Raw genomic sequence first — 24,769 nt, 5'->3', positions numbered from 1 at the left:
AAGTCTTGTTTGATTTTTGTTGTCTTCTTGGTTTTTTCTAATTGAAGACATATTTCTGTACCTTAGCTGACAAGCCATTTCTCAATAATTACCCTCTCACCCTGACACCTTACTGGATATTTTCTATCCTACCCACCCACAACATACGATGTGGACTTCCATGAAGAAGGGTGAAGGAAAAAAAACAAAACAAAACAAAAAAACAAACCAGAGAGAATAACCTAACCATGGATAATTACATGTAGCTATAATCCTAATCCACAGATGACAGTCCCTGTGTACAACCCTTCTAAAGCTTCCATCAAACTCTTCTCTACTTCTTGTTGACTGAAAATTCACTGCTTCCTCTAATAAGGTATCTTCTCACATTGCTCAGAAGATGCACTTCACACCCTATGAGAGATGCTTACCATTTCCAATCTCACAATGGTAAATTTCTAAATCTCTGTGCAACTTAGATGTACTTCCTAGAAGTGTTCCACATTTGGAACTTCTGTGAGATCTGACCTTCCCCTGCCGCCCCCCAGACAGGAGACAGCCCACTCCCCCAAGAGGCTGCATCATCATTTCTCTTCATCCAATGAAATGGTCTCTAAATCAAAGTTACAATTTTGTTTTTGTTTGAGCTCAACAGCAGGAAGATCATTAGAAATTATAGGTTATTGGTGAAACAATGGTTTCTCTGTCATCAGTGGCGATTTTTGGACTTCACTAGTAAACAGTACTTTTTGGCCTCCAAATTCACCTGACTTTCTTCCAGCTCAATACGTGCTGCTCTCTGCAGTATCTCCTCTTCAGTTTTCTTTTCAAACGCTCTCCACGCCTTCTCAATATCATTCAATTCTCTCTCTAGTTCTTTTATGCTCTGCTTTTCCTTATCACAGGATTTCTCCTTGTCCCTTAGAGATTTTTTAGACATTTCTACTTTCTTGATTTGGTAGGAAGTGTTTTCCTTTGCTTTTATATAGAGGGGTCTCTGCTGAATCAGTGATGCTTCCAGAGTCCTAAAAAACAAAAAACAAAAAACCAACCAACCAAATCCCCCAAAAAACAAACAAAAAAACCCAACCAACCAGCGAACACAAAACACATCCAAAACAACAAAACCACACCAAAAGAAAAAAAAAAACCACAAAACAAAACCACACAAGAACAAGTCCCTCCCAACCACACATGCAAACAACTAATCAGTTGTCACCTGCAAGGTGAAATACCCACAGGTGATTTTTTTAATATCCACTGAAAACAGAAATTTAAGAAGTGAAGCATAACCTTCTAAAAAATTTAATAGCAAACAAGTATTTATGTAATGAAATTACTGACAACCTGGGCATGGTGGTGGAGGTGAAATCAGTGTCTAGATATTACTTTAGTAAACTGCTACAAACTGACTTCCACAGCATTGGGGTATCACCCAACTGCTTTAACAGGGCATGCACACCTGCCAAGCAATTCCCAGTGCAGACTGCGCTTTAACTCAAATATCAGACAACCTGATTGAGCGACCTACTTCATTTCTCTTTCCATGTGCTGTTGGTCTCTGTTTAGTACACCAAGCACTTTTTTCTTGTCTCTAAATGCAACTTCTGCTGTAGAAAGAGTCTCTTTCTTGATACTGGCCTCCATATTCTTTTCATCCAAACTTTTTTTCAGAAAGTCAATGTTTTTTTCATTGTGATAAAGCCGGAAAAGCTGCAGTTGTATCCTTTCTTCATCCAGTTCCTTGAGAAGCATCTGGTAATGCTCTGCCTACCAACATTAAAATTTTATTTATGGTTTATAAAAAGGATTTGTAATCACTAGCAGTCTAATTTCAAGTCCAAAGTGATGTAAGATGAGGTACCAGTAGCTATAATTCCAGTAACATGCACTAATCATAAAACTCAGACATGCAAGTCAACACTTAATTTAATTACACTGGCAAACCTACACTTTCATTTACTTAGATTTTACTACATGTATTCCTCTATCCTTTTACATTATACTAAATTATTCTATATTATACCATACTGAAAAACATACTAGATGAAAAACAACAGTTTGTTTTTTTTTTTAAGAAAAACGTGTATTTAAGTTCATAAAAGATGCAAAAGATGCAAACTCTGAGATCTTAACATGCAAAAAAGGAATAACTCTGAGTTACCTCCTCTTTCTCTATCTTTGCTTGTTTGCGTTCTGCTGCAACGCTTTTCTTCTTGTTATAATTAAACTGCGCATCCTCTTCCGCTTGCTGCATTTTCTTCTTTTTTCGCTCATAGTCTTCAGCGTATTCCCATGAATTACTGATTTGTTCAAAAAGTTGAGTTCTCTCCTTTGGCTTCTTCATTGCAATTGATTCTACTGTTCCCTAAAACAAAATTGAAAAAAAAAAAAACCAAAAAAAACCACGCAGCACTGTAGATCATTATGTTGTCTAATGATGAATTTCTTCTCTAAGAGCATATACTACAGATTTATCTCCTGATATATACATGGTCAATAGAATTGGATGGAAATACTTTTAGATTCAAACCCAAGGAAAAGTTTAGTACCAAAAGGAATATCACCTAGCCACCTCACCTAATTAAGTGACATCACTACAAATTTTAGAATGTCAGATACAGTCTATGAAAAACACCTTCAAACTAAATCAAACCTGCACAAATCAGTGAGCAGTATCAGAATGACAAAATTAAATCTTGTTAGCCCCTTTAAAGGAACTGAAACTCATTTTCAATGAAAAAAAAACAAAAAAAAAAACCCCAAAGCACCTAACCCCCCCCCCCCCCCCCCCCCCATTTCAAAAGCAAAACAGCTGAAATCAGTGCACCGGAAGATTACATAACTCCCAAAGTTAACCAGCACACAGTCTTTGTCTATGCGTTAGCTGCTCAACTCTTCACCGATTTGAAGGAATTACCATTTTCAGTAAAGTGTAGGAAATAAGTTTTGTGATCTTATTCTACTTGTATAGTGGGTAAATGCCCTCATCATAGAAACTATTATCACAATAAAAATCCATATATAGGTTTTCTATAAAAGGGAAAAAAGAGTTCTTCCTTGGGAAGTTTCCTCAGCAACTGTAAGGAAGAAAATCCTGTGAAATATATTCTTCGTAAGTACATGAAATTTCTGGCCTATATCATTAAATACTTGTGAACTAATAACTCAGTAGGATTTTCATCTCTCGATCTTAACAAAAAATCCTATAAATTTTAATGCATCTTGACTAATAGCAGTGTTTTAAGATGAAATTATCTTTTCCTATTTATAACTCCTAGAATTTAACACAAATGAATAGAGACCCACATTTTCTTATATACTCTGAATAACACAAGTACTCTATTTCTTCCAGATTAGCTTCCTTCTTACCAGTGCACTCACGTACACACAAACCCCATTATTTCCATCTTGCAGTCTTGTAATTCTTGGACAAGGTCAGGAAAAAATGTATTGGCTTGCAATTAGCTACGAGTGCCCTCTTTTCTGTCAAATAGATAACTGTGTACTCCTGTAAAATAATCTCAGAAGCTTTTGTTTTGTTTATGAAGTACCTTAAATGCTCACCTGAAAAATAAGACAATTCCTAGCTTTGACAAGTATGCCTACTTTTTCAAGCTCAGCTACGTAAGTAGATCGGCTGACAGATTTATCATTGAAAAAAAATTCAGAGCAACAGCCTAAAGGAGGAAAGAAAAAAAAACAAACTATAAAATGGCTAAACCACAAAATCCACAGTAAAAGAACAAAACTAGTGGAACAATTTAACTGAGCAATTTCCTCAAAAAAGAAAATAGATCTCAATTATTCCCTTAGTCATTTCAATAATTTCATTTTTCTGTACAAAAATTCTAGTTGCATACTTCCAAAAGGTACTGACAGATGCTTAAGTGCTTGTGCCTGCAGCAAGGTGTCAGACCCCATTTTCTAGAGCCTACACCATCTACATATTCCAAGTGAAAACCTACAGATCAAAGTTCAAAGCAAGGAGCATATATTAATCACTTGTTTAATTTTTAACTTTGACTCAGTATGTTTCTTTCAATTATAACACTTGGCTATCAAAATGCTACTGAAGGACTATAAGAAGTATTGCAATAACCATGGGCTTAATCCACCCAAATACAAAAGAATATTCAGCACCTGAAATTCGAAGTTGAATATTCTTGGTCTCCATTTTTTATACATCAGACAACAGAAAGTACATGCAACTGAATCTGCTACCTACCACGGATAACTCTTGAAAATGTTTTTTCTTCCCCATCTTCTTCACAATATACTATCTTCACGCTAGCTGTAGAAGAAACTGGTTTTCCAACATGTGCTCCATGAATAAGTTCTCGAACACTTTTAACTCGCAAATTAGATATCTTTTCACACATCACAAAACTAACAGCATCCATTATGTTAGATTTTCCTTAAAAAGAAAAAAAAAAAAAAGAAAAAATTGCTTTGACATGGTAGAAATGAAAGGAGGCATTTGATTAATAATGAACTAAAAACATATACAGAAATGCAAAAATCTATTAATTCTATTTCTAATTCTAAAAGTATTGCACATTTCTAAGATGTAACACGTTGACATCAGATAATAAGCCTGTCTGTAATAAAAATCATCACAAAACTAATTTGTTATTTGTTCAGTCTTGTTGAACAAATTTCTCTTACACAGCCATCTCTAGAGGACATTACCTAAACTGAGCAAGCAACATCATAATCCTTACTTGGTTGTTTCCTTTATATAATGCAGTCAGTGAGGTTTGCTGCATAAGCACTCTATTGCGTAACTAGAACTTTTCCACTAGAACCCCGGTGTTGTAAAGAACACAAGCACCCTCCCAGATCCATTCACCACAGCAAAATTCTCTGATCATACTCCTTAGACAAAAAAATCTCTTTTTGTTTTTCCACTTTAGTCTTGAGTGTTTCTGTTGACAGCTTAATTATTTTCTGCCTTCAAGCTTGCTACTTCAGCAATATTTTGACTTATTCTCCAAAATATCATAAAAGGAAGAATACTAGGTGGAAAATAGATAAATAAAAAACTCAATGCAGAGATTATACAATATTCACACCATCCTGCCACCATCCTGCAAACTACTATCTCTTTCCCAGAGGCATTTACTCATATGGCAAAGACCACAGACTCAAATCAAGAAGCATTGCTACAGTTTACAACCCAGAGTAATTAAATAAAACCATCTTTATGTGACCTTAGTAAGCTAAGCTACAAACTGGAGTGGCAAAGGCAAGGTGTGCTGTTTGCAAACCACTTATTCTACAAGGGCTGGAAAGAGAAGACAACTAGAAATGGAAATTCCTTCAACCACCCCACCTCTCTCCTTCCGTGCTGCAAAAATCTATACTGTCAGTTAAAGAAGCAATGGCAGATCAGGAGCCTCCAGAACTTTGCTTGTGCTGCCACCCACTCAGGTGCTTATGAAGACATTTTAGGCAGGCCCATAAGAGTCTTTACTTCCCCTCCACAAAGCCCTGTGACTCTACTCAGTAGACAAGCTATCACCATCCTCACCCATTCAGTGCAGCCATGCCAGCCCTGTTCTTGGGCCTGCACCACTACTGTTTCCACCCCATGAGGCCGCTGGCGTTCGCAGAAAAGACTTGGCAAAGACCCCCAAACTGAAATCTCAATCCTGATAGCTATAGTGCAGAAACAAGGCCAGCTGTCTGCTGAGCCCCCCTCTGCCCCCAAGCCTGCTACCTGATCCATTGGGCCCGATGATGCAGTTGAACCTCATGAAGGGGCCGATGACCTGATGTCCGCGCCACGACTTGAAATCCTCCATCACCAGCAGCTTCAGGTAACCCATCCCTGCAGCCGTGGGCAAGGAGGAGCTGAGGCCGTTAGCCCACGAACTTCCCACTCCCTCACGAGACTTAAATAATCAACGCGTGTATTTTAATCGGTTGTTTTCCGGCGGAGGGAAAAGCCCCTCCGCGCCCCGCGGCCTCTCCCCTCAGCAGGCGACGCCGCGTCCTCAGCCGCCGCCCGCCTCGTGCCTGCAGCCACGCGGCCTCGTCGCGTTGGGCGGCGAGGGCGCGCGCGCGGAGGGGGCGGGGGTAAACGGGGAAGGGGCGGGGCTCCCGTTCCCATCGCGACGCCGTGTGTTGCCGGTCTCTTGGCGGGCCGCTCTGCCGGCCGCGCAGCGCTACTGCCCGTCGCCGCCCGGGCAGCCCCGGCGGCCGGTTCCTTTCTTGGCGCCATGAGCAGGCTGGCGCTGCAGCGAGACCTGCAGGAGGCTGCCGCCCTGGAGCGGCGGCGGCAGCGGGAGCTGCAGCGGCAGAGCCGCATCTTCAACGCGCGAGTCCGGACCATAGGGGTGAGGGCGCGGCCCAACCGCCCGCCACCCGGGCCGCGGCTCAGCGGGGAGGGATGGCACCGTCCCCCTGCTCCGATGTGTTCTGAGGAGACCGGTCTAAAGCGGGGGCGACCCCTAGGGCAGGCCAGAGCGGGGGAGCCGTACCGGCCGGGGCGGGGCGGGGCGGGGAGGGCGGGAGGCCGTCGGCCCAACGGCTGCGGGCGGCGCGCGCCCCCTCAGCGCCTCACGGGCGTGTGCGAGCAGGCGTGGTGCCAGGCGCGGGGGGAAGCGGGGAGAAAACGCCCTGTTGCGTCTGTCAGACGGATGAGGCGCTTTTAAAAAGTTGCTGGTGAAAGCGAGTTGAAATTCTGTAGGTGTCGTCAACAGAGTTATTTTTGGCAGCTGTCGCAGGGGAGTGTGTGTTTCTGAGGGAGTGTGAGGGGGATTAGTGCCTCCCTGCTGTAGGGTTCGAGGGCAAGATTTCATGTTTCCTTAATAGGAAGAAAGAACAAACCCTGTGTTTCAATATCTGTGTAGGACTTTAAGTTAATGTGGTATGCTTTGCTTTGGGGTAAGCCAAGAAGCCTGCAGAGTCAGCTCACACCATGTGGTGTAAACAAATAGGTGTTTTTTACCTCTCTGCTCTGCTGATACTTCCCTCATCTGCTTGATTCTGACTAGAAGCTACAATCTGTGAGAGGTTTATGGTTGAAAGGGATCCTGCAGTTGGTCCCTATTTTGCATTAGGCAAAATATGACAGGTCCATCAGGTCATGTTTATATATATGGAATTAATATGTCTCATTTTTCCTGGAGTGGATGTCAGAATGTGAACGCCCTTCAGTCTGTGAAGATCTGTGGGGATGATAGCTTCAGTCTGGTGGGTTTTGTCTAGAGTCATCTATGCGGTTTGCACCCTGAATGTCAGGAAATTACGTTGTATTTTATACCTATTTAAATTTTGCATGCAATAGTTTATTTAATCTTCCTGTAATGTGTCCAAAGGCCCATGTTAAGACTCCGTATTGTGTGTGGAGGGAGAGTGCTGTGAGGTGAAGTAAGTTTAAATTTTGCTTGTAAAGTATTCCGAGTACTCTATGCTGATGCATATATCATGTGTAAGTGCTGTAGCATTAACTAGTGTAGAATCAAATTTAGAATTGGTGAAAATAAGTCCAGTCTGTTGACTTCATGGGACTGGCAGAATTGCAGCAGATGTGAATTTGATCCATCTTGTCTCAGGTACTGAAATGTGTCTCATGTTAATGGAAGGGTATCTTCACCTTCTCTCTGACAGCGCCTTGGGTTTATTCTGTGACTCTTATGCAAGAGTCATCTTAGTTGCACAGCAAAATGAACATGACAGGTTGTCCACATGATACAGAACCGTGACACATATGGTAGCCAACAATAAAGCGGAAGGAGCCAATAACCTTTTTTAACAGATGTGGGATGGGTATAGTAAGAGAGTTCAGCTTTCTTCATCAGGAAACACATAATTTCTCTGCAAGAAGGCTTTTCTAGAGTCTCAAGAATTAAATGTAAAATATAAATTCTCAGCTAATGAAAATCAGCATATCTCTCTGTACTTTTTTGAGCAATACTGAACTACACCATCTTTCTCAAATACTTTGGCAGAACTATCAGACAGGTTTTGGTAGATCCATTTACATGAGACAAACATCTAAAATGAAGGAGAGCCCATTGGAGGAATTCTGTAAATATTTTGATTAATGTCATTCAATGTACCTTATTCATTGGCTGAACAATGACTGCTGACAGAAGGGGCTATTCTTGTGCTTTGAAATTAGGCCAAGTCCAAAGCATGAAAAGTCAACAAATCTATACAGAGATATACTATGTCAGTATTTGCAATGTGGATTTAGATTCTTTGCTTTCTTTCTCTCTCTCACCAGTTTAGCTGAGTGACTGCCTCTGACAAAATTAAAAAATCAAGGTGGTTATTTGACTTAGACACCACAAATCCTTAAGCAGGGATTGAGTAGTTTAAAAACACGGAGATAATATACTGACTGCAAAGCAGAATGGGAACTGAGATTTTAATTTTTTTTTCCTTGATTATGACTAGTTTTATTATTACTTTGACTTCTGTATCTGTTTCTTCATCTGAGTAATGGAAAAGTAAGATACTGCTCTCTTCACTTACATATTTAAGAATTTGTCCTCAGTAATTTCCCAAAAGACTTCAGATGAGTAGTCCAAATGAATAATTACTTTCTATTTATATAGGAACTGTTATACATAAATACAAGTAGATTAGAAATTAGCTGCTTCGAACTGTTCATAGTAAGGGATTTGTTATTTTAATGCTTAGAAGTTAAACCTGTAGTTTTATGTGGCTAGCAATGGTTGGTTTAGGGATGTATTCTTGTCAAGTGAAAGCTGTTCAAAAGGGAGAGAGCTGATAGCATAACTGAATTTGCACACACAAGTCAATACAGTGACTTACCTGTATTATTGCCAGAAACTACGAATGGAGTAATATTGAATTTCTCTTAACAGCATTTCCTGTAGTTACATTGAAAGCTTGGTTTCCCAAATGAGACCTCTAAATGAGTTGATATGTAATGCCCACAACACCATTGTTTTTGGACAATGATACTCTGTAGAATTCTTATGGTTTCACCCTTGCTTACAGATTTACCTCTTTGCCTGATTGGTATAGTCAGCAGTCCTTTACAGCATTGACAATGTGTATTTTCAGCCATGATCTGTTCAGGTCTTTCTGTCTTGATCTGAATAGTTTTTAGGCAAAGACTATCTAAATAGTTTACTGGATTCTTGAAAAATTGTCATTGTTTTTTGATAAATCTTTTAAAAACATGAAGTGACTTGACCAGTAAAAAAAAAAAAAGGAAGAAATAAAATCCAAGTTTCTGCCTATTAATTTGCCACCTTCTGTCAACAAATATGGGACTTGATTCTTTTGCCTAAAATGTAGGTGGCTGCTACCAGTTGATGATATACCTTAAGGTATTATGCCTTGCTCAGCCACCACTCTTCAGGGATGTGAATATTATGCATGGTGTCTGTCAGCTCGTTGTAGATGTCTGCACATATCTCAAATGGCACCCAATATTGCGTTTTGGCAACTACGTGAATCCCACTCTCTACCAGATAAGACTGGAAAATTTCTTTCCATTCCCTGTTATTTCTTCAATGTACTTTTAGCGAACCATCTATACTTTTTTTCCAATCTGAACTATTACAACTTCCTGTCATCTTGACTGTCAAAGTACTTACCTGCTTTATAAAGGAAAGCAGAACAACAAGGAAAAAGTAAAAATGACAGCTATAATGAGGAAAACATATTCTGTGTAATGCAGGTTAAAATGTTTCTATTTATAGCTCTATATATCATGTAAATGTGGTGTTTTGTTCTGATTCAGTGCAAGAATATACCTATCATTATTAAACCCAAGCAAACAAAAAGAAAATCCAGAAACAGCAATATTCTTGTTTATGTTACCTACATTAAATAGTGATGTGTATATACTCTGTTGGTAGTGGGTTTATATCTACCTCGTACAACTGTGAATCAGTGTAGCTTAACAATGCCTGTTTTTAGTTGTTCAAACATAGTATCTCTTAAAGAGCTGCTTTTTCTCATCTAATAGGTTGATAAAGATGCATTGGATACCCAGGTCAAGGATAGGAAAATTCAAGAAGCAGCTGAAAAGGCACGAAATGAAGAACTTGGTATATTCATAGATACTATGATATTTCTGTGAAGAGTTAAATGTAATTTACGATATGTTTCCTGCTTTCTTTTTCCCTTCATATATTTCAACTGCCATATTTATTTCCAAATGGAGCCTATCTCCTTGAATCTTGCTATATAGCTCTATCTATATAAATGTATCAATCAATATATATATAAGCACAATTGTAGGCTTTTCTCTAAATTCAGACGTACAAACTGAATACTATAATGTGTAGTCGTATTTATGTTCATACATTTGCATAGGTACAGTATGTGTTTTCCTCAGTATCTTAAGATTTATATTGACATGATTAAACTGCTATACATTTCCTAATAGGCCGTAATGTTCAGTGTTTTCTTTTAATAAATGTTGACAAATAGTATTGTTTAGAGACCTGAACATACAGGAGCATTTTAAAAAAAACTTAAATTCCTTAATATTGTTCTTTTCAGAACAGCAGTGGCAAATCTGTTTGATTGCTTTCTTGTAGAGTAAGCCCATGTTCTGTCTGGCCATTCTTCAATAGAATATATAGATTCTATGGAATCCTCTATAGATTATTATTGCTAGAAGCATGAGTCATGTACAACAGGACTGTACGTAGGAGCCATTGCTGAGTCAGAACACGTAGCCGCACAAATATTTCAGCTGTGTCCCCTGACCTCAAAACACTTTGTGGGCCTCTATGTTTTGAATGCTTTCCTGTGGTATCATGTGAAAAGGTCCCACAGACTGAGCTCTCTGTGGGTTTCAGGAAGAGCTAGAACAGAGCTGCCAGCTTCCATGCTGCGCTTTTGCGGCTGCTTGTGATTTTCCTGGCAGAATACCTGTCAGACTCTGACTCCTAGGAAACTGCCAGAAGCCGTGTGTCGTCTGGCAAGAGAGGAAATGATCTTTTCTTGTGAATTATATTTAAATGGCTAAAATGGCTAGTTTTGGTTGGGGGTCTTTTTGGTTGTGTTTTTGTTTTTCTTTAAATCAATTACAGCATTTTGATTAAATGTGCAAGAGCTATTAAGGCCTTTAAAAACTGTTAGTGCCAGCCAATTATTTTAGTGCTATGATTAGAAAAATCATTGGAACTATGAAATAACTATCTATATTCCTTTCATTGGGAGCCCGATTTTTGTTTGTTTCTTAATAAGCAACTTAATGTATTTCAGTTGTAACTGTAAACTAAGAGTAAATGGGAAGAATATAGTACATTTCATGTGTTGCTGCAAGTTTTAATCAAATGAAACCTCATAGTTCTAGAAGTAGTTATTATTGTCTTTGTTTCACGTGCATAATTTTATTGTAACATTAATAAGAGAATTGGTACCTAAAAAACTGAAAGTATTTTATAAATAAATATTACTAACATTAGAGTGTTTGCTGGGCTGGTACTCATAGATCACATACTCTTTCCTAAGGTATAAAAGTTTGACGACTTATATTCTATTTATTCCTTTTCAAAATGTTATTTTCCATCTTACATGTGCGCTTCCGTGACACGTGCACTTCTAAGAGCTGTATTTTTATTGTGTTCATTTTTCTCTAGCTAATGAAATGAAGCAACATGACAAGATGATGTGTATGTTAGAAGAACGACAGAAAAATGATATCAGAAACATAAATAAGGCTATCACTGAATTTCAGAAGAATTTTCAGAAGCCAGAAACAAGACGTGAATTTGACCTGTCTGATCCACAAGCCCTGAAGAAGGATAGACCTGCTCGTCTTTCAGACAATGATCCTCGATGTACTGTATCTGGCTTGCAGAAGTTTATGGGTGAAGACTTAAACTATGATCAGAGGATGAAATTTCAAAAGGAGCAGTTAAGAGAGTGGTCTCTTCAGCAACAGAGAGACTGGAAGAATGCATTAGCTGATCAAAAATTTGCGGGTAACGAACATAATGTTTTAATCTGCTTTTTCTGACATTCTGATGTATCTGACAAAAATACGGTATAGCCTATTGTTTCAGTTTGACATAGCAGTATTTTAGTATATTCAATATTTGACTTTTAGAAACACTGCAGCAGTTTTTACTTTACAAGCTGTAATGTATTCAGTATCTCACTTAAGAAATCTATGTTTAATAACGTGATGATTGTAATATTACCTAGGTTTCATTTCTGTTTTACGCCTCAAATCAAGTATCAGAGCATTCTGAAAAACCATCTATGTTTTGCATGCTAGATGGCATGTTTACTTCATCCGACCAAATTTTCTGATCTTTACTGTTCTAGAACAGAAAAAATAATACTGGTTTTTCTTTTGTAGCTTGTCATGAAGCATTTTTTATGCAGTCCTTAACATACTTTTTCATTTTAACTTTGTCTAACTGTTAAGACAAGATGGGTTACATAATAAACTGATTTAATGAGTCACATGAAATTCCAAGATGGAAAGCTTTGGTGGTAGGATTTGGCAATAGTTATGTAATTCAGCTTACTGTATCTGTAACTTGTCTGTCTGTTTTTCTCTCTCTCTATCTTATAGTGGCTTACTCATATGTCACATCATGTCCTTGAATATTGACTAAATTTCATTTTAATCTAATTTAGATGATCTTTATGACAAGAATAGGATTGAACTTGACCAAAAGACTATGGAGCAGCAACGAAAAGAAGAAGAAAACAGGCGTGCTGTTTGTGCAGCTACTAAAGATTTCAATAGAACCCAGGTAAATTAATATTGGGTTTGTTTGTTTTTAAAAAAAGTGGAGACACAGAAGGAAAATAAGATGTAATGATGTTTTCAAAGAGGTTTCTTAGCACCTAACTTCCAAAGTTGTTTCAGTAATTGGAAGGTAGAATTTATTCATTTTGTCCTCTCCAAGGATCTAGCTATCCTCTATCTAGTTACCCTCTGTCAAAATTCTCCCTCCTGGTTCTCAGCTTGCTGACTAGAGGGCAGCAACAACTTCCCAATCTCTCAGAGACTTTTAGTCTGTAAACTGGGCTACAGCAAAAGCCTTCCATGCTTCCTTCTGGTTTTATATCAGTCGTTGGATAATCTTAGCTGTGTCGCCTTGCTTTTCTTTTTGCTTGTGTGGAAACATTACTACCAGTAGCTTTTTGTCTTCATTACTTACATTAATTACAACCACTGTTTTTGGCACTTTGGCTGTTTCCTTGATATTTGTGTACATGTCTCTTGGTTGTTTACCAAGCGTGCTTTGGAACCTAATGAAACATGACATGAACCTTTCTCTATCTGTCATGGTACCATTATCTGTCATGCCCCCGTTCTTTATCTTATTGCACAGATTTTTTTTTTTTCCATTCAGCTTATACATACAGCTCAAAGGGCTACATGGACGCTATTAGTTTGATTAAACTATATTTGGTGTGACTTAGCTTTAAATTTATTTAGTCACATCAAAATAAGCCACATTAAAATTACCTACATCAAGTATGGTATCTTTTGGTTTAAGTATATAAGTGTGCAAGTCTTTGTGTAAGTGTTGCTCGAGCCTTTCAGGGCGCATTTGGCATATAATTTTATTTTTGATAGCCCAAGGTAATTGAAAAGGCTTTTGTTCCTTGAAGTCATGGCTACGGAACAGTATTTTATATGAAGAGCCACAAAAGTACCCTAAGTGGCTGGTGCACTTAGGGTAGCAGTAGTATCCCAAATAGTTGTCATATCAATTGATTCCATGTAAAAATTCCTGAATTTGTGACAGGGTTTGGGGATGGGGTGGGAGATTCGTGTGTGTGTGGTTTTTAATGTTCGGGCATATGCATTCTACTCAACTGGTGTGCATATTAAATATATAAAAAAGACTTGCTGTTTCTTTTTTCTAACACAAGGGCATGATAATGGAGGTTGGGGCAACAGTCTCCTCTTAGTTCTTACTGGCCCTTGCTATGTTGTATAGATTGGAGTTACAGCTTGCAGCTCTTTTTCTTTCTTTCTGAGCTATTTAGTTATGTTTACTTTTTTTTTTTTTTTGTTCCCCCCAGACCACGATACTGTTTTCAGTGTTTCCATTTTTTGCTGAATGGTTGAAAAAAGCTCTTCTTTTTCTCTGAAATTATGTGCTGGCACTGTTGCTGCTTTTCTTTATTAAACATGCAAGCTAGAGGTTTCAGGTTGCCAGGCCTTTCAGTGATGTTGTGTTTTAAAGAAAGCTATGTTACAGAGGGATTTTCTAGACATCTTTTTCCCAAGAGAGAAAACCAAGGCATTCAGCCTGGGAATGAACTTCACAGAAGAAATCTCTGTATCTGACCTCAAATGTATTAAACAGTTTATCTTAAACTGTCAGTTATTGCTGCTGAAATCATTCATGCATAAGTAGTAATAATTTTAATTTGGCAAGCCAGGTAACAGAAATGAAGGCTACCCAGAGACCTGACTAGAATACGTATTTTTCACTTCTGTGTGATTCCATAGCAGAGTCTTCGTGTTGTAGAAAGAGGTTCCTCACTAAGGGTAATAACAGCTGGGAATGCCCAATTTAGCAGTACAGTCATAGATACACCGATTGTGTTCTTGAAATCAGAAAGAGTCTACTCGCTTTATATAGAACAGGACTTGAATCCTTTCCAAGACACTTTGTAGATAATGCTAAGAAAATGAGAGGATGTGATTACAGAGGATCTCTAATCTAATGACTTCATATTTATAGACTTGTTAACAATCTTACAGACCTTATGTCCTTAGAATTTATTCCTGGGCATACCACAACAGCTTGATAGTTTTCCTGATCATGTTCTTATCATGGACATTTGATGGCATTATTCTGGTTCCTTATTCCCTCAATATTATGCTTTTAGGAGCCAGAAGCCACTTCAGAGAAATAGCTTTTCAGGCTTTGAATAAATTATGTATTTGTATTAACCGTGGAGCCTTTTTTTCACCTGAAATTACATATTTGAGTGCCTAAATGTAGAAGAACGGTAACATTTTATCATTCTGTGAAGTGTGCTGTGCAAATATCTTTTATCACTTACATCTTATTCTTGATATTCAATGTCTAGAATCATCAATATTTCAACATTTTTACAACATTTCCAGGCATGAGGAAACATAGTGCACGTACTGATTTTTAACAGACCTTGCTAAGCAGAAGTTCCTAGCTTGAATGTGTTGGATGTGCAATTCTCTACTGTTAGATAAGTATCTGTATAATACAGGCAAAGGAATTGTATTTACTATACAGATTAATAATACTTCTTTCACAAGTTCCTAAGACCCTGGATAGGTCAGTCTGATCATCTGTGAGCTTTGTGACTTAGTGATAAGGACTTCAGAAGCTGCACATTCCTTTAGTCCTGTGCTGGCAGCAGTTAATTCCTCACACACTTGAGACTTGGTGTTATTCTAAGCATGTGAAGTCCTGGCCTCATAATGCTTCTATGTGCATTTCTTCTTTTGCTTTATGACTTGAATCAACAGCAAAAGGAAGCATTTAGTAGTAGGGAAGATATATAATGTTGGATCACAAATCAACATAAATGAAGGAGCATGTATTTGTGCATCTTTTTTTTTTTTTTCGTGCTACACCAATGAATTATGTTTTATTAGAGATTTGACTTGATAGGTTAAATCTGATGAATTTTCTGAGTTTAAAATCTTTCTTTTGCAGTGTCATTAATCATTGCATAGTAGTGCTACATACATGGCTATGCATAGAGCTGGGAGTTTCCTCCAGTAAGATTCCCAGGCAGCTCAGAAATTTCAGGCTCTCCCTCTTACTGAGAAGGTTAGGGTTACAAGGTCTAAGTGCCTTTTTTGGATCTGTTGCTAGATCACAGTGGAGTGACATAAATAAAGTGATCTAAATAAAAATTACACATTTTAAGCTTCAATAATTCTTCATCATAGGCCAGTAATTACGTGAGGTCCATCCAACATGACTTTCTGTTAAATGTGATTTACTCTGGAGCATTTTCAGAACTAAAAATAATTGCTCAATTCATAGTATTAATAAGCTAAAAGTACATACCCAGATATTCTGGTTCAGTGTCCCAAAAATGTCCGTTGATTGAAAATCTTTGAGGTTTTTTTTTTCTTTCTTTTTTCTTGGAAATTGTAATGTCGTAGTTCCTGTCAAGTTGTTATTTACTCTTCTGGAGAAAAAAAAACTTCAGGGAAACACATTTTGGATTAAAAAATCGCTTGAAACTTCTGGTAAAAATTGTACTCACTGACTTCAGCGAGATGAAAAAGTGGCCTTTAGTTTCCAATGTATTATTCCATGTTATGATGGCAGAGCCGGTAATTACTAGATCTGAAGTTGATGTTTTGCCACTTAAATTGGATTTGCTTAAGTTTTTCCATTTGTCTAAAAGTAGAGGTTTCTTTTCTTGCTCTAGAGTAAGGTGTACATTCCTATTAGATGGCTGGTAAGTATTTTTAAATACAGAGTTTTCTGCATCATCTAAGTTGAATTGTGGCTTAGCTAATTTATAATGCTAAAAAAATTAATTTATCTTTTATAGTTTGTTTGCACATCAAATACTTTTGTTATTTTAATGAAAACCCCAAGGCTGTTTTCAGCCATGGAATTCATTAATCTAGGATATGGTACTTAGTAGTATTTGTTATTTCTTCTTCTGTCCGATCCCTGACAGGTTGTTGTCCGTGTCTACTTGCAGCAAATAGAAGTTGCTTTTTGACAGTCTCCAGGCCTGTTGCTTGGGAGAACTGCTGTCATCCAAACTTGAAGTCCATAAATATAAATGTAGAGAGAAACCCAAGTTAGCAGTCTCTTCTGGTGGCATAGATCACTGTGCTTGCTAAGTTAGGATTCTTCTCCATAACATTTGCAAAGGAGCAGGTTCCCACACGTGTGTCTAGATAGTCCTGTCATTCTCAGTTGTTTATATCTTCTAGGTACTCTGCATACTAATTTTCAACTTCACCTTATATGCCACAGAAGACTATTTTACCTGCTATGACTTTCTTGATGCATAACCCTTCATTTTTCATTTGTCCTCATCCACTTCATAACGCGTGAGTGCCACCCAGTGAACTACTAATTGGCAAGAAAAGTACAGAGCTGTTCTACTTCACTTGTAAAGTGAATATTCTCAAGTCAGTGATTCTTGAACAGAGCATGAGACAACCTTGGACAAACTGGAGAGATAGGTATCCACTGATCTGTTGCAGTCAGGATATACGCGTAAAGCTACATATGCGAGAGGCGGGCCTGGCAACCTGTGCTCTTTGTGCCCTAGCGAGAAGATTACCTGTCCTCTGTCCAGATGGAAGCCGGCACTGTGCATTGTTCCAGGTGGTTTAGTTTACGCGTTACAGAAGAACAAGACAGGATTAGAAATGGATGATGCGTAACATTATCATTCTACCTTGAATTAGTTTACTTAGTCTAATTCTTCTTTGGAAGGCAGTTACTTTGAAGTAAAATCATCATATTTGCTTTTGTTTTGTAAGGGGAAAATTTCCTCTGAATAGTTGACTATGACCTTAGAGTGGACATTAGGAACAGTGATTTCCATAGGAGATGCATATTATAATTTCTAATACTACAGATATATTCACATAATATGATTCAAGTTTGCATTTTGTATCAGCAAAGGGAACAGATTCAAGGCTGCATGTTCAGGCTTAACACAGGCCTCTCCTATCTGTTTGTTTGTTTGGAGTGCTTAACCATGCTCTCCACGTAGATTTGATATGTAATATATATCAAGGCTAGTGATTAAAGATTGTAAATTTTCATTGTAAATTTCTTCCATATTGTGTCTGGCCTCCAAATATCAACTGGTATTTGCTTGTGGATAAATGTGAAATTATTTTTTATTTAATTCTGGCTTTTCTTATAAAACAAAATTATTTTTCCCCAAATTACTTGCTGTATGTGATATGACAACATTAAAGAAATGTATACTAACAGATTTTCAATCTTAGCCAATAAGACCATGATCATAGTAGTTATATGTGATGCTGTTGACAACTGTATGCAAGCTGGAAGGAAATCTGTTATGATGTGCTAACTTTGTTGCATCCCTTAGTTAATATTTTCTCTTGACAAAACTATCAGTTCTCTTCTTTCACTGAATTTAGGCTGCTGAACTAGCTGAGAGAAAGAAGTTGGAAAAGTATCAAAAAATGAAAGATGACATGGATGAAATTTCCAGCCTTCTTCAAGGAGACTTACTTTCTGAAAACCCTGAACAAGCAGTCAGTTCCTTTGGTAGACATCGTGTGATCACAGATCGATGGAAGGGAATGAATCAGGATCAGCTGATGGCAATCCGGTACTCTCAACAGCAACAAGTTCTGGAGAAACTGGTATTTAAGCTTCTGTGCACATTCTGTATTCCTGGTTGTAATAATATTATAGACAATGTAGAAGAAAATACTATTTTTTGCCCTGCATGTCCCATTATAAGACTGTGTTTTCTACTGATCTGAATTTTACCCAAACTTTAATCAATGAAACTGAGCACAGTGTCTCTGAAGCAACTGGGAAATGTCATGGAGCCTTGGAGTTGGGCTGGGAGGACAGCTGCTGGGGAGCCCAGGGCCAAGGGGCCTGGCGGATCTTGGGGCATGGTCCATGGTGGTCCAGCTGAGGAGCAAGGTCCTGCAGAGCCTGAGAGCCAGGCTTCATGGTGCAGTTTGGGACTTGAGACTGTATGAGCTGCCTGCAAGGGATGAGCAAGAGTGGGCTGCTCCATAGGGGAAGAAGAGCCAGGAGCTGAGGGTGAGAGCAGGGCAGGCTGGAGCAGTGTTCTCATGCTCAAGGGTACTCGAGCAAGACAAACAGAGCAGGTCCAGTGATCCTGCTCATGCATATTTCATAGTCTTACAAGTTCATGAATGCAACGGAATTTCCTTTCTACCATCCCACACAACTATGACCCATGCTCTGGGATAGAATTAGAATAGAAAAACTAAATATTGCTAAGAATTGCTGCTCTAAAGGTGGATGGAAGCAGGCAGTCAAAATGAAGAAATATACCCTTCCTAGGCAGTCACGAGTGTACAGGCCTAGGTATTGTGAAATAGGAAGCTACTTAACTCATTCAGTGCAGAGGCAGAGATAATGAATAGCTGTTCAAGTTTATTTTTTAATTCCTACAATACCATATGCCACAATATGTCTCGTCTACTGCTGTTATTAAAGCTGAAGATAGAATTGTCATTTTCCTGACTGTCCTATGATGCTATGGTGAACCCATTCAGGTAGTTAAGCTGGAAGAAAATGAGCCCCACCAAGATCGGTGAGTTTTTTGCAGATCTGGTGTCTTGAATCAGTTCAATGTGATGTCAGACAAGTGAGGAAGTGGTAGTACAACAGGGGCAGTGGAAAAAACAGTTTGGATCTACTCATCTGGTGTTGGTGGCTCAGTTATTACACTGAGTTAGCCGTATGGTGAGCTGTACTGATGACTACTAACTTCCGACCTCAACAAGTTACAACTCTTACTTAAAAAAAAAAAAAACAAAAACAAAACCAAAACAAACCTGTTTTGCTGCTCTGAGTTTTTAGAGAGAGCTAATATGTCAGAGAGAAATAGTAAGCTACTGATTAACTTACTTCTGCCAGGCAGCAGATCCTAATTTTATTACGTTGTGCAGAGGTAGGAGTCTGTCTTGCTTCCTGGAAAAGGACAGCTTTCTCATCTGCAGTATCTTACTTCTGCCTAATGCATGGCTCCTACCCATGCATTGGAAGTGCTTACTACTACTCCCTATTTCAAATGCTACCCCTAGTGTTCAGTAAAGGCAAGCATGGATTAATTTACCAATCAGACTTTATATATAGTTTCATCCTTGAACAAAGAGAAAATGATGCATTTTTTTCCACTGCTACAGAGACTAAAAGAGGAAGAACGCCGAAGAGATGCTGAATGGGACAGGCAAAGTATACAGGCTGCACGAGCGCAGTTGGTTTTAGAGCGGCATCAACAACGACAGAATCGGGAACGCCGCCAAGCTTTAGATAACGTAAATGCAGAGCTATCTCAGGAGCAGAAATCAAAGTAAGTACCGTAAGAGTTTTCTTCTTTTCAAAAAAAAACTCTTTACGCTTAACACGATAGCTTGGCCTTCAAAGAGCTTTTTTAGTTGTATTGTTTGTTATTTTTTAATGCACTCGTTACAAGTTTATACTTTAAAAAAAATCAACACTTCAGCTTAAGTGTGTTTTTCAGTATTATTTAAACAATCTTCAAAGAGTAGGTTATGATTGTTACTGACTTACGTGTATGGATTAGTAGCTGGAATTCTTAAGTGTTCCACTGACAACAGACGGTTTATATAAATAGCAAAATAGAGAATAAACGTAATTAACTATGCAGAAAATGATATTATCAAGTGCAAAACAGTACGTGTTTCTTAAATTTACCTTAGTTTTCTGAAACAAAAAAGGATGGGTATCCACTGACTTCAGTAGAACTGCCAGTTTCTGATAGCTCAGGGTCAAGTTAACGGCACAAATGGAGCTTTTCCATTATGTATGACAAAACTAGATGATTTTTTTAGCTAACCACTGGATATGTGTTGGTGGACAGGTCTCGTGTCTGCTGCAATGGGAAAGGAGAAAGATAATATGTGAAGGAAAAAAAAAATCAAACCAAGTGATTTGTTGTTCTAGTCTTGCAGTTTTTTCTCCCTCTTTTTTCTCCCTCTTTTTTCTATCATACATGCATACATACATTTTGCAAAAGAATTTCCAGTACCTGGTGCTTTCCTATTATGAAAGCAAACATTTGGAATTGTGTTAATTTAGTTTTTCAGTGTGAGATTTTTGGAAGGTTATTTTAGGATGAAAAAGTTTCCTATATTGAGACATGGCATACATTTTGGAGAAAAAGATCTAGTTATATTTAATTCCATTTCTAATAATTCTGAATTTTAATGAGTACTTATGAGTGTTTATGCCTTATATTCTCTTTAGGCTTCTCAGGTTACTTCTATATTATAATGAGAGAACATTTACTAACTGCATTTTTTTAATTTATTGCTAGGAACATTTATCTTAAAGAAGAAGCATATTCAAATTCTCCAACAAGCCAGTATTATGCACAGTTTAATACAACCAGCCGATGACATTCTGGAGACATCAACCTGAAATGTACAGAAGTATGTAGACATATTAAAATTTTTAATTGTGCAATCCCATGTTTTATTATTTTCATCTGTTCCCTACCGTGTTCAAACAGTGCAGTCAAACTAAAGGACAGTCTGCTAGGCCACATCTGTGCTAAGAAGAGGAAAACATTGTAATAATTTTTAAACTTCATTGTTTTTCTAAAAAGTACTAGTAGATTCAGTAGTTGGTTGTTTGGCTATTGTGTCTCAGGCTTAACTGTAATATTTACATTATCCATGCCTTTAGAAATAATTTTCTGGAGAGGAATCACAATTTAAAATACCATGCTACTTCATCCAACTTGGTCAGAGGGGTGTACTGCCTGGCATAGATCACAGGTGATGCACACTTAGCAGATTCTATAGGAGAGAAGAAAGATGACCTAGGCAGAAAGTTTTCTGTTTGTTTTTTTGGGGGGGTTTCTTTGGTTTGTTGTTTTGTTTTGTTTTTAAAGTAAAAAAAGCAGGACACAAAAGCAAGCGAAGAGGAAGAAATGGACAAGTTGGTTCAGAAGTATTGCTTTTATTTCCTGAATAGTAGGAATAAGAGGAGAAGATGTGGATATTGACCGAGGTGATTATAGCAATGAGGCATGACACAGAAATGGAATGTGTGTTATAGTAAATGGGGGAAAGTGTGGGGGAAAGTATTCCTACATACACCGTCACTCATTAGAAATAACAGAGAAAATATAATGGCATCTGGTTACAGAATTGACTTAGCAATGGAAGAGCCAGTCAATGATATTTGAAAAATGTGCAAGTGAAGCACATGAGAAGAAAATATGGAGAAGCAATGTAAGAAACTAACTGCACAAGAGAAATAGATGATGGAGATATCCAGAAAATGAAATCCAGAAGGGAAAAAGATGACATACAGAGGACTGAAAAAAGGGTTAGAAGACTTAATGATGTAAAACAGACGAAGGAATGAGAGATGACCAGAGATTCAACTAAACATCCAAGACCTCTAAGAGATTGTGAACCCGTAATAAAAATAGAGGCCATTTATGAGAATAGGTTCTGAAATAAGTATCTGTAGCTTGCCAGAATCTGGGATGTAAACGTGGAGTAAAAACATCCTGATGATATTGGCATGGAGTCCTCTGATTGTTCTTTGTATCAGGATAAGTGATAACTTCGAATTCTGATGAAACAGTGTGAAGATGACTGCACTAAGCTAAGTAGGAAAGATGTTTAAAGAAACTGAGGCCGAGGTAAACGCCAATGAGCCATTCTCATCTTTGTGAAAATAATGGAGAATGCATAGTTCTCGAGATAGCTATTATTAGGAGGATTTTGAGATGTTAGAAGGAAGCATTCCTTGAAAGGGGACTATTCAAACAGGTCTGTTTGCATTCCTTGAAAGGGGACTCTTTTTGAACAGCTCTGTTTGCTCAGCTGAAAGAGTGGCCCTGTGGGATCAGGCTGATAGGACTAATTACTGTTTGGAACCAGGTAGTAACAACAGAAGTTTGGAAGAAGAGACCATTATGTTAATCCCTCTAGATGGAGAGGAGGAAGAAAATCAAGTAAGGAGAATATAAAAATGGGTAAAGAAGTGTCTTGGGACCAGAATAACCCATAGCAAAAAGATATGTCTCAGTTTTAATAAAATAATACAACAGGAACTAATTGTAGTATGGATAGAAACTACATAGAAAAGCAGTATGGCTGGAAAAAAGGAACTGAAGAATGTGCTATTCGGAAAAGTTAGAAGATAAAGCTGAGAGACGACCATGCTTGCACCATTAATGATGAGCTGGACTATGAAGAAGTAAGAAGGGATGGTATTGAGATTTAATATGATAGCATTTAGAGATTGATTTATTTGTTAGACTGGGATTCACACGTGGCTGGATGTCTTTGAAGTATTACCAAATACTGTATTAAATTGACAATCTCAGGAGTGCAAGTACTTGTCTCAGAATAGAAAGGCCATCAAATGGGGTGGGAGGATAAAACAATAGGCTATCTATAGTAGTTTTCATTTAACTAAAGTTGGTTTTGATCTGTGTTGAATATCTCAAGCTCTGACTTTTTTTTTTTTTTTAACTAACATTTTAGTTACCTGACAGAAAAATGAATAAAGAAAGTGTTGAAAAGTTCATGAAGTTGTCTTCATTTGTCCAACTCGTGTGAGTAGGTGTTTACAGACTTTATGACAGCTGTACAGTTTAACTAAAATATGCTAGACCTAGTCAGATGACATTTGAGCTTCCTTAAGGAAGGACTATATGATTAAAGCCTTTTTTGTATTTACCTGCTCACTTGCTTGAAAACTTTTTATCTGAAATTACAAAAAGGATAGGTTTCTCAGTTATACTACAAAGAAGCCTTTAGATAGAAATTCAAATAAGATGACTGACAATTCAATAATTGGGTAGGATCAGGCATCACTAAATTCCCTGGAAGACTTTAGGCATCATCAATCATATTTGCCAGAACAACCATGCTACTTTCTACCTGTTGTTTCAGAATACAAAAACTGAAATTTAATGTAGATGTTAAAAAAGCAGCACAATCAAATTGTAGAGAACATTCTTAATGTAATGTGAAAAAGGTCTGATTAATTGTTATTGATATTTTATACCAACTTATTTTATTTTGCACTGAAACAAGCCATGTTTTCAGTAGGCATATCTCAACTGAGTAGGTGATAATAAAGGGTTGAGGTGCAGGAACTTCTTAAACCTGTATGGCTATATAACAAACAAGACGCAGACTGGTATCTTCAGCTTTTGAAATGTCACTCTTAAATTTTACTGGTGAGTATTGAAGTAAGTAGAAAAGTTGTATTAAAAGAGCATTAACTGATTATAGGTGCTGTTTGAAAGTGTTTGTTGGATTCCATTACTGAGGTCATCTTTTCTTTGTGGTATTTGTAGATATTTCTAATAAATACAGCAGTGAAAAACACAGTATCTTCTGTATGAGGATCTGGACAGCTAATTGGAATAAGTACAGCTGTTGGAATTAGAGGGCTGGCAACTATCTTTTTATTAAAAAATTTATATTTGTTTTCCACCTTTTTAAAAAAACTTCTAAAAAAACTGTGAGTACTGCATGAAAAATACCTAACACTCATCAGTTCCTATTACTGTTTTAACAATTAGCCAGATTAATTAGATGCAGGTACTACAAACTTGTCCACATGTTAAATGGTCTTCATGGAGCATCACTGAAGTAATTTGGGAAAGATGTACGTGCTAGGATCTGATTTCAGGGAGGAAAACGATGATCAGTCCCTATCATGTTTAAATTTGTGTTTTTAATTTTTTAAATTTTGGTTGTATGACAGTTTTCTGCACTACTGATACTTCCTTTGGATTAATAATCTGGGAAAAGATATGTATTTAAAGTTTAAAAAAGAAGTTACAGTGGTTGAACTGAGTCCAGTGTTCTACTTTTTCTTGGGATTTTTTACACTGGTATTTTGAATAATTTCATACAGTGTATGCACAAAAGCTTTTCACTTTTTCCTAGAAGGACTACTGAAGAGTAAGTAATTTCATACTAGAGGCATTTTCATATTAAGCTACATTTCTTTGAATATTGTATATTATGTGATAGCTGAACTTTTATTTCTTCCTCTGAAGAGAGGCTAGAAGGAAATTGATCTTTTTATAGAGACATTAAAAAAAAAAAAAAAGGTTCTAATACTATTGAATTCATGGATGTTAATGA

The 24,769-nt window shown here is 37.6% G+C and overlaps 2 protein-coding genes across 2 annotated transcripts in view; one reads left to right on the top strand and one right to left on the bottom strand.

The window, feature by feature from the left end:
- The window catches only part of SMC1B (structural maintenance of chromosomes 1B), a gene marked incomplete at both ends in the record, with an annotated part of 41,010 nt that extends 35,200 nt beyond the window's left edge, over nucleotides 1-5,810 (bottom strand). Inside the window, 6 exons of the mRNA XM_082310179.1 lie at nucleotides 746-1,004; nucleotides 1,511-1,749; nucleotides 2,144-2,347; nucleotides 3,547-3,659; nucleotides 4,208-4,396; nucleotides 5,702-5,810. Coding sequence (XP_082166305.1) covers nucleotides 746-1,004; nucleotides 1,511-1,749; nucleotides 2,144-2,347; nucleotides 3,547-3,659; nucleotides 4,208-4,396; nucleotides 5,702-5,810 — 1,113 coding nt within the window. The remainder of the gene's footprint in view (nucleotides 1-745; nucleotides 1,005-1,510; nucleotides 1,750-2,143; nucleotides 2,348-3,546; nucleotides 3,660-4,207; nucleotides 4,397-5,701) is intronic.
- A 393-nt stretch (nucleotides 5,811-6,203) lies between these two features.
- RIBC2 (RIB43A domain with coiled-coils 2) lies at nucleotides 6,204-21,040 on the top strand (the record flags this gene model as incomplete). Its single annotated transcript, XM_082311101.1, has 7 exons — nucleotides 6,204-6,320; nucleotides 9,938-10,019; nucleotides 11,565-11,909; nucleotides 12,574-12,692; nucleotides 18,047-18,274; nucleotides 19,805-19,971; nucleotides 20,959-21,040. The coding sequence occupies 7 exons, from the start codon at nucleotides 6,204-6,206 to the stop codon at nucleotides 21,038-21,040; spliced, it is 1,140 nt and encodes a 379-aa protein (XP_082167227.1).
- Between the last annotated feature and the right edge of the window lie 3,729 nt (nucleotides 21,041-24,769).

This window comes from Platalea leucorodia (assembly GCF_965183815.1).
Source record: "Platalea leucorodia genome assembly, chromosome: 4".
Taxonomy (NCBI): domain Eukaryota; kingdom Metazoa; phylum Chordata; class Aves; order Pelecaniformes; family Threskiornithidae; genus Platalea; species Platalea leucorodia.
This window is presented reverse-complemented; position numbering and strand designations above follow the sequence as displayed.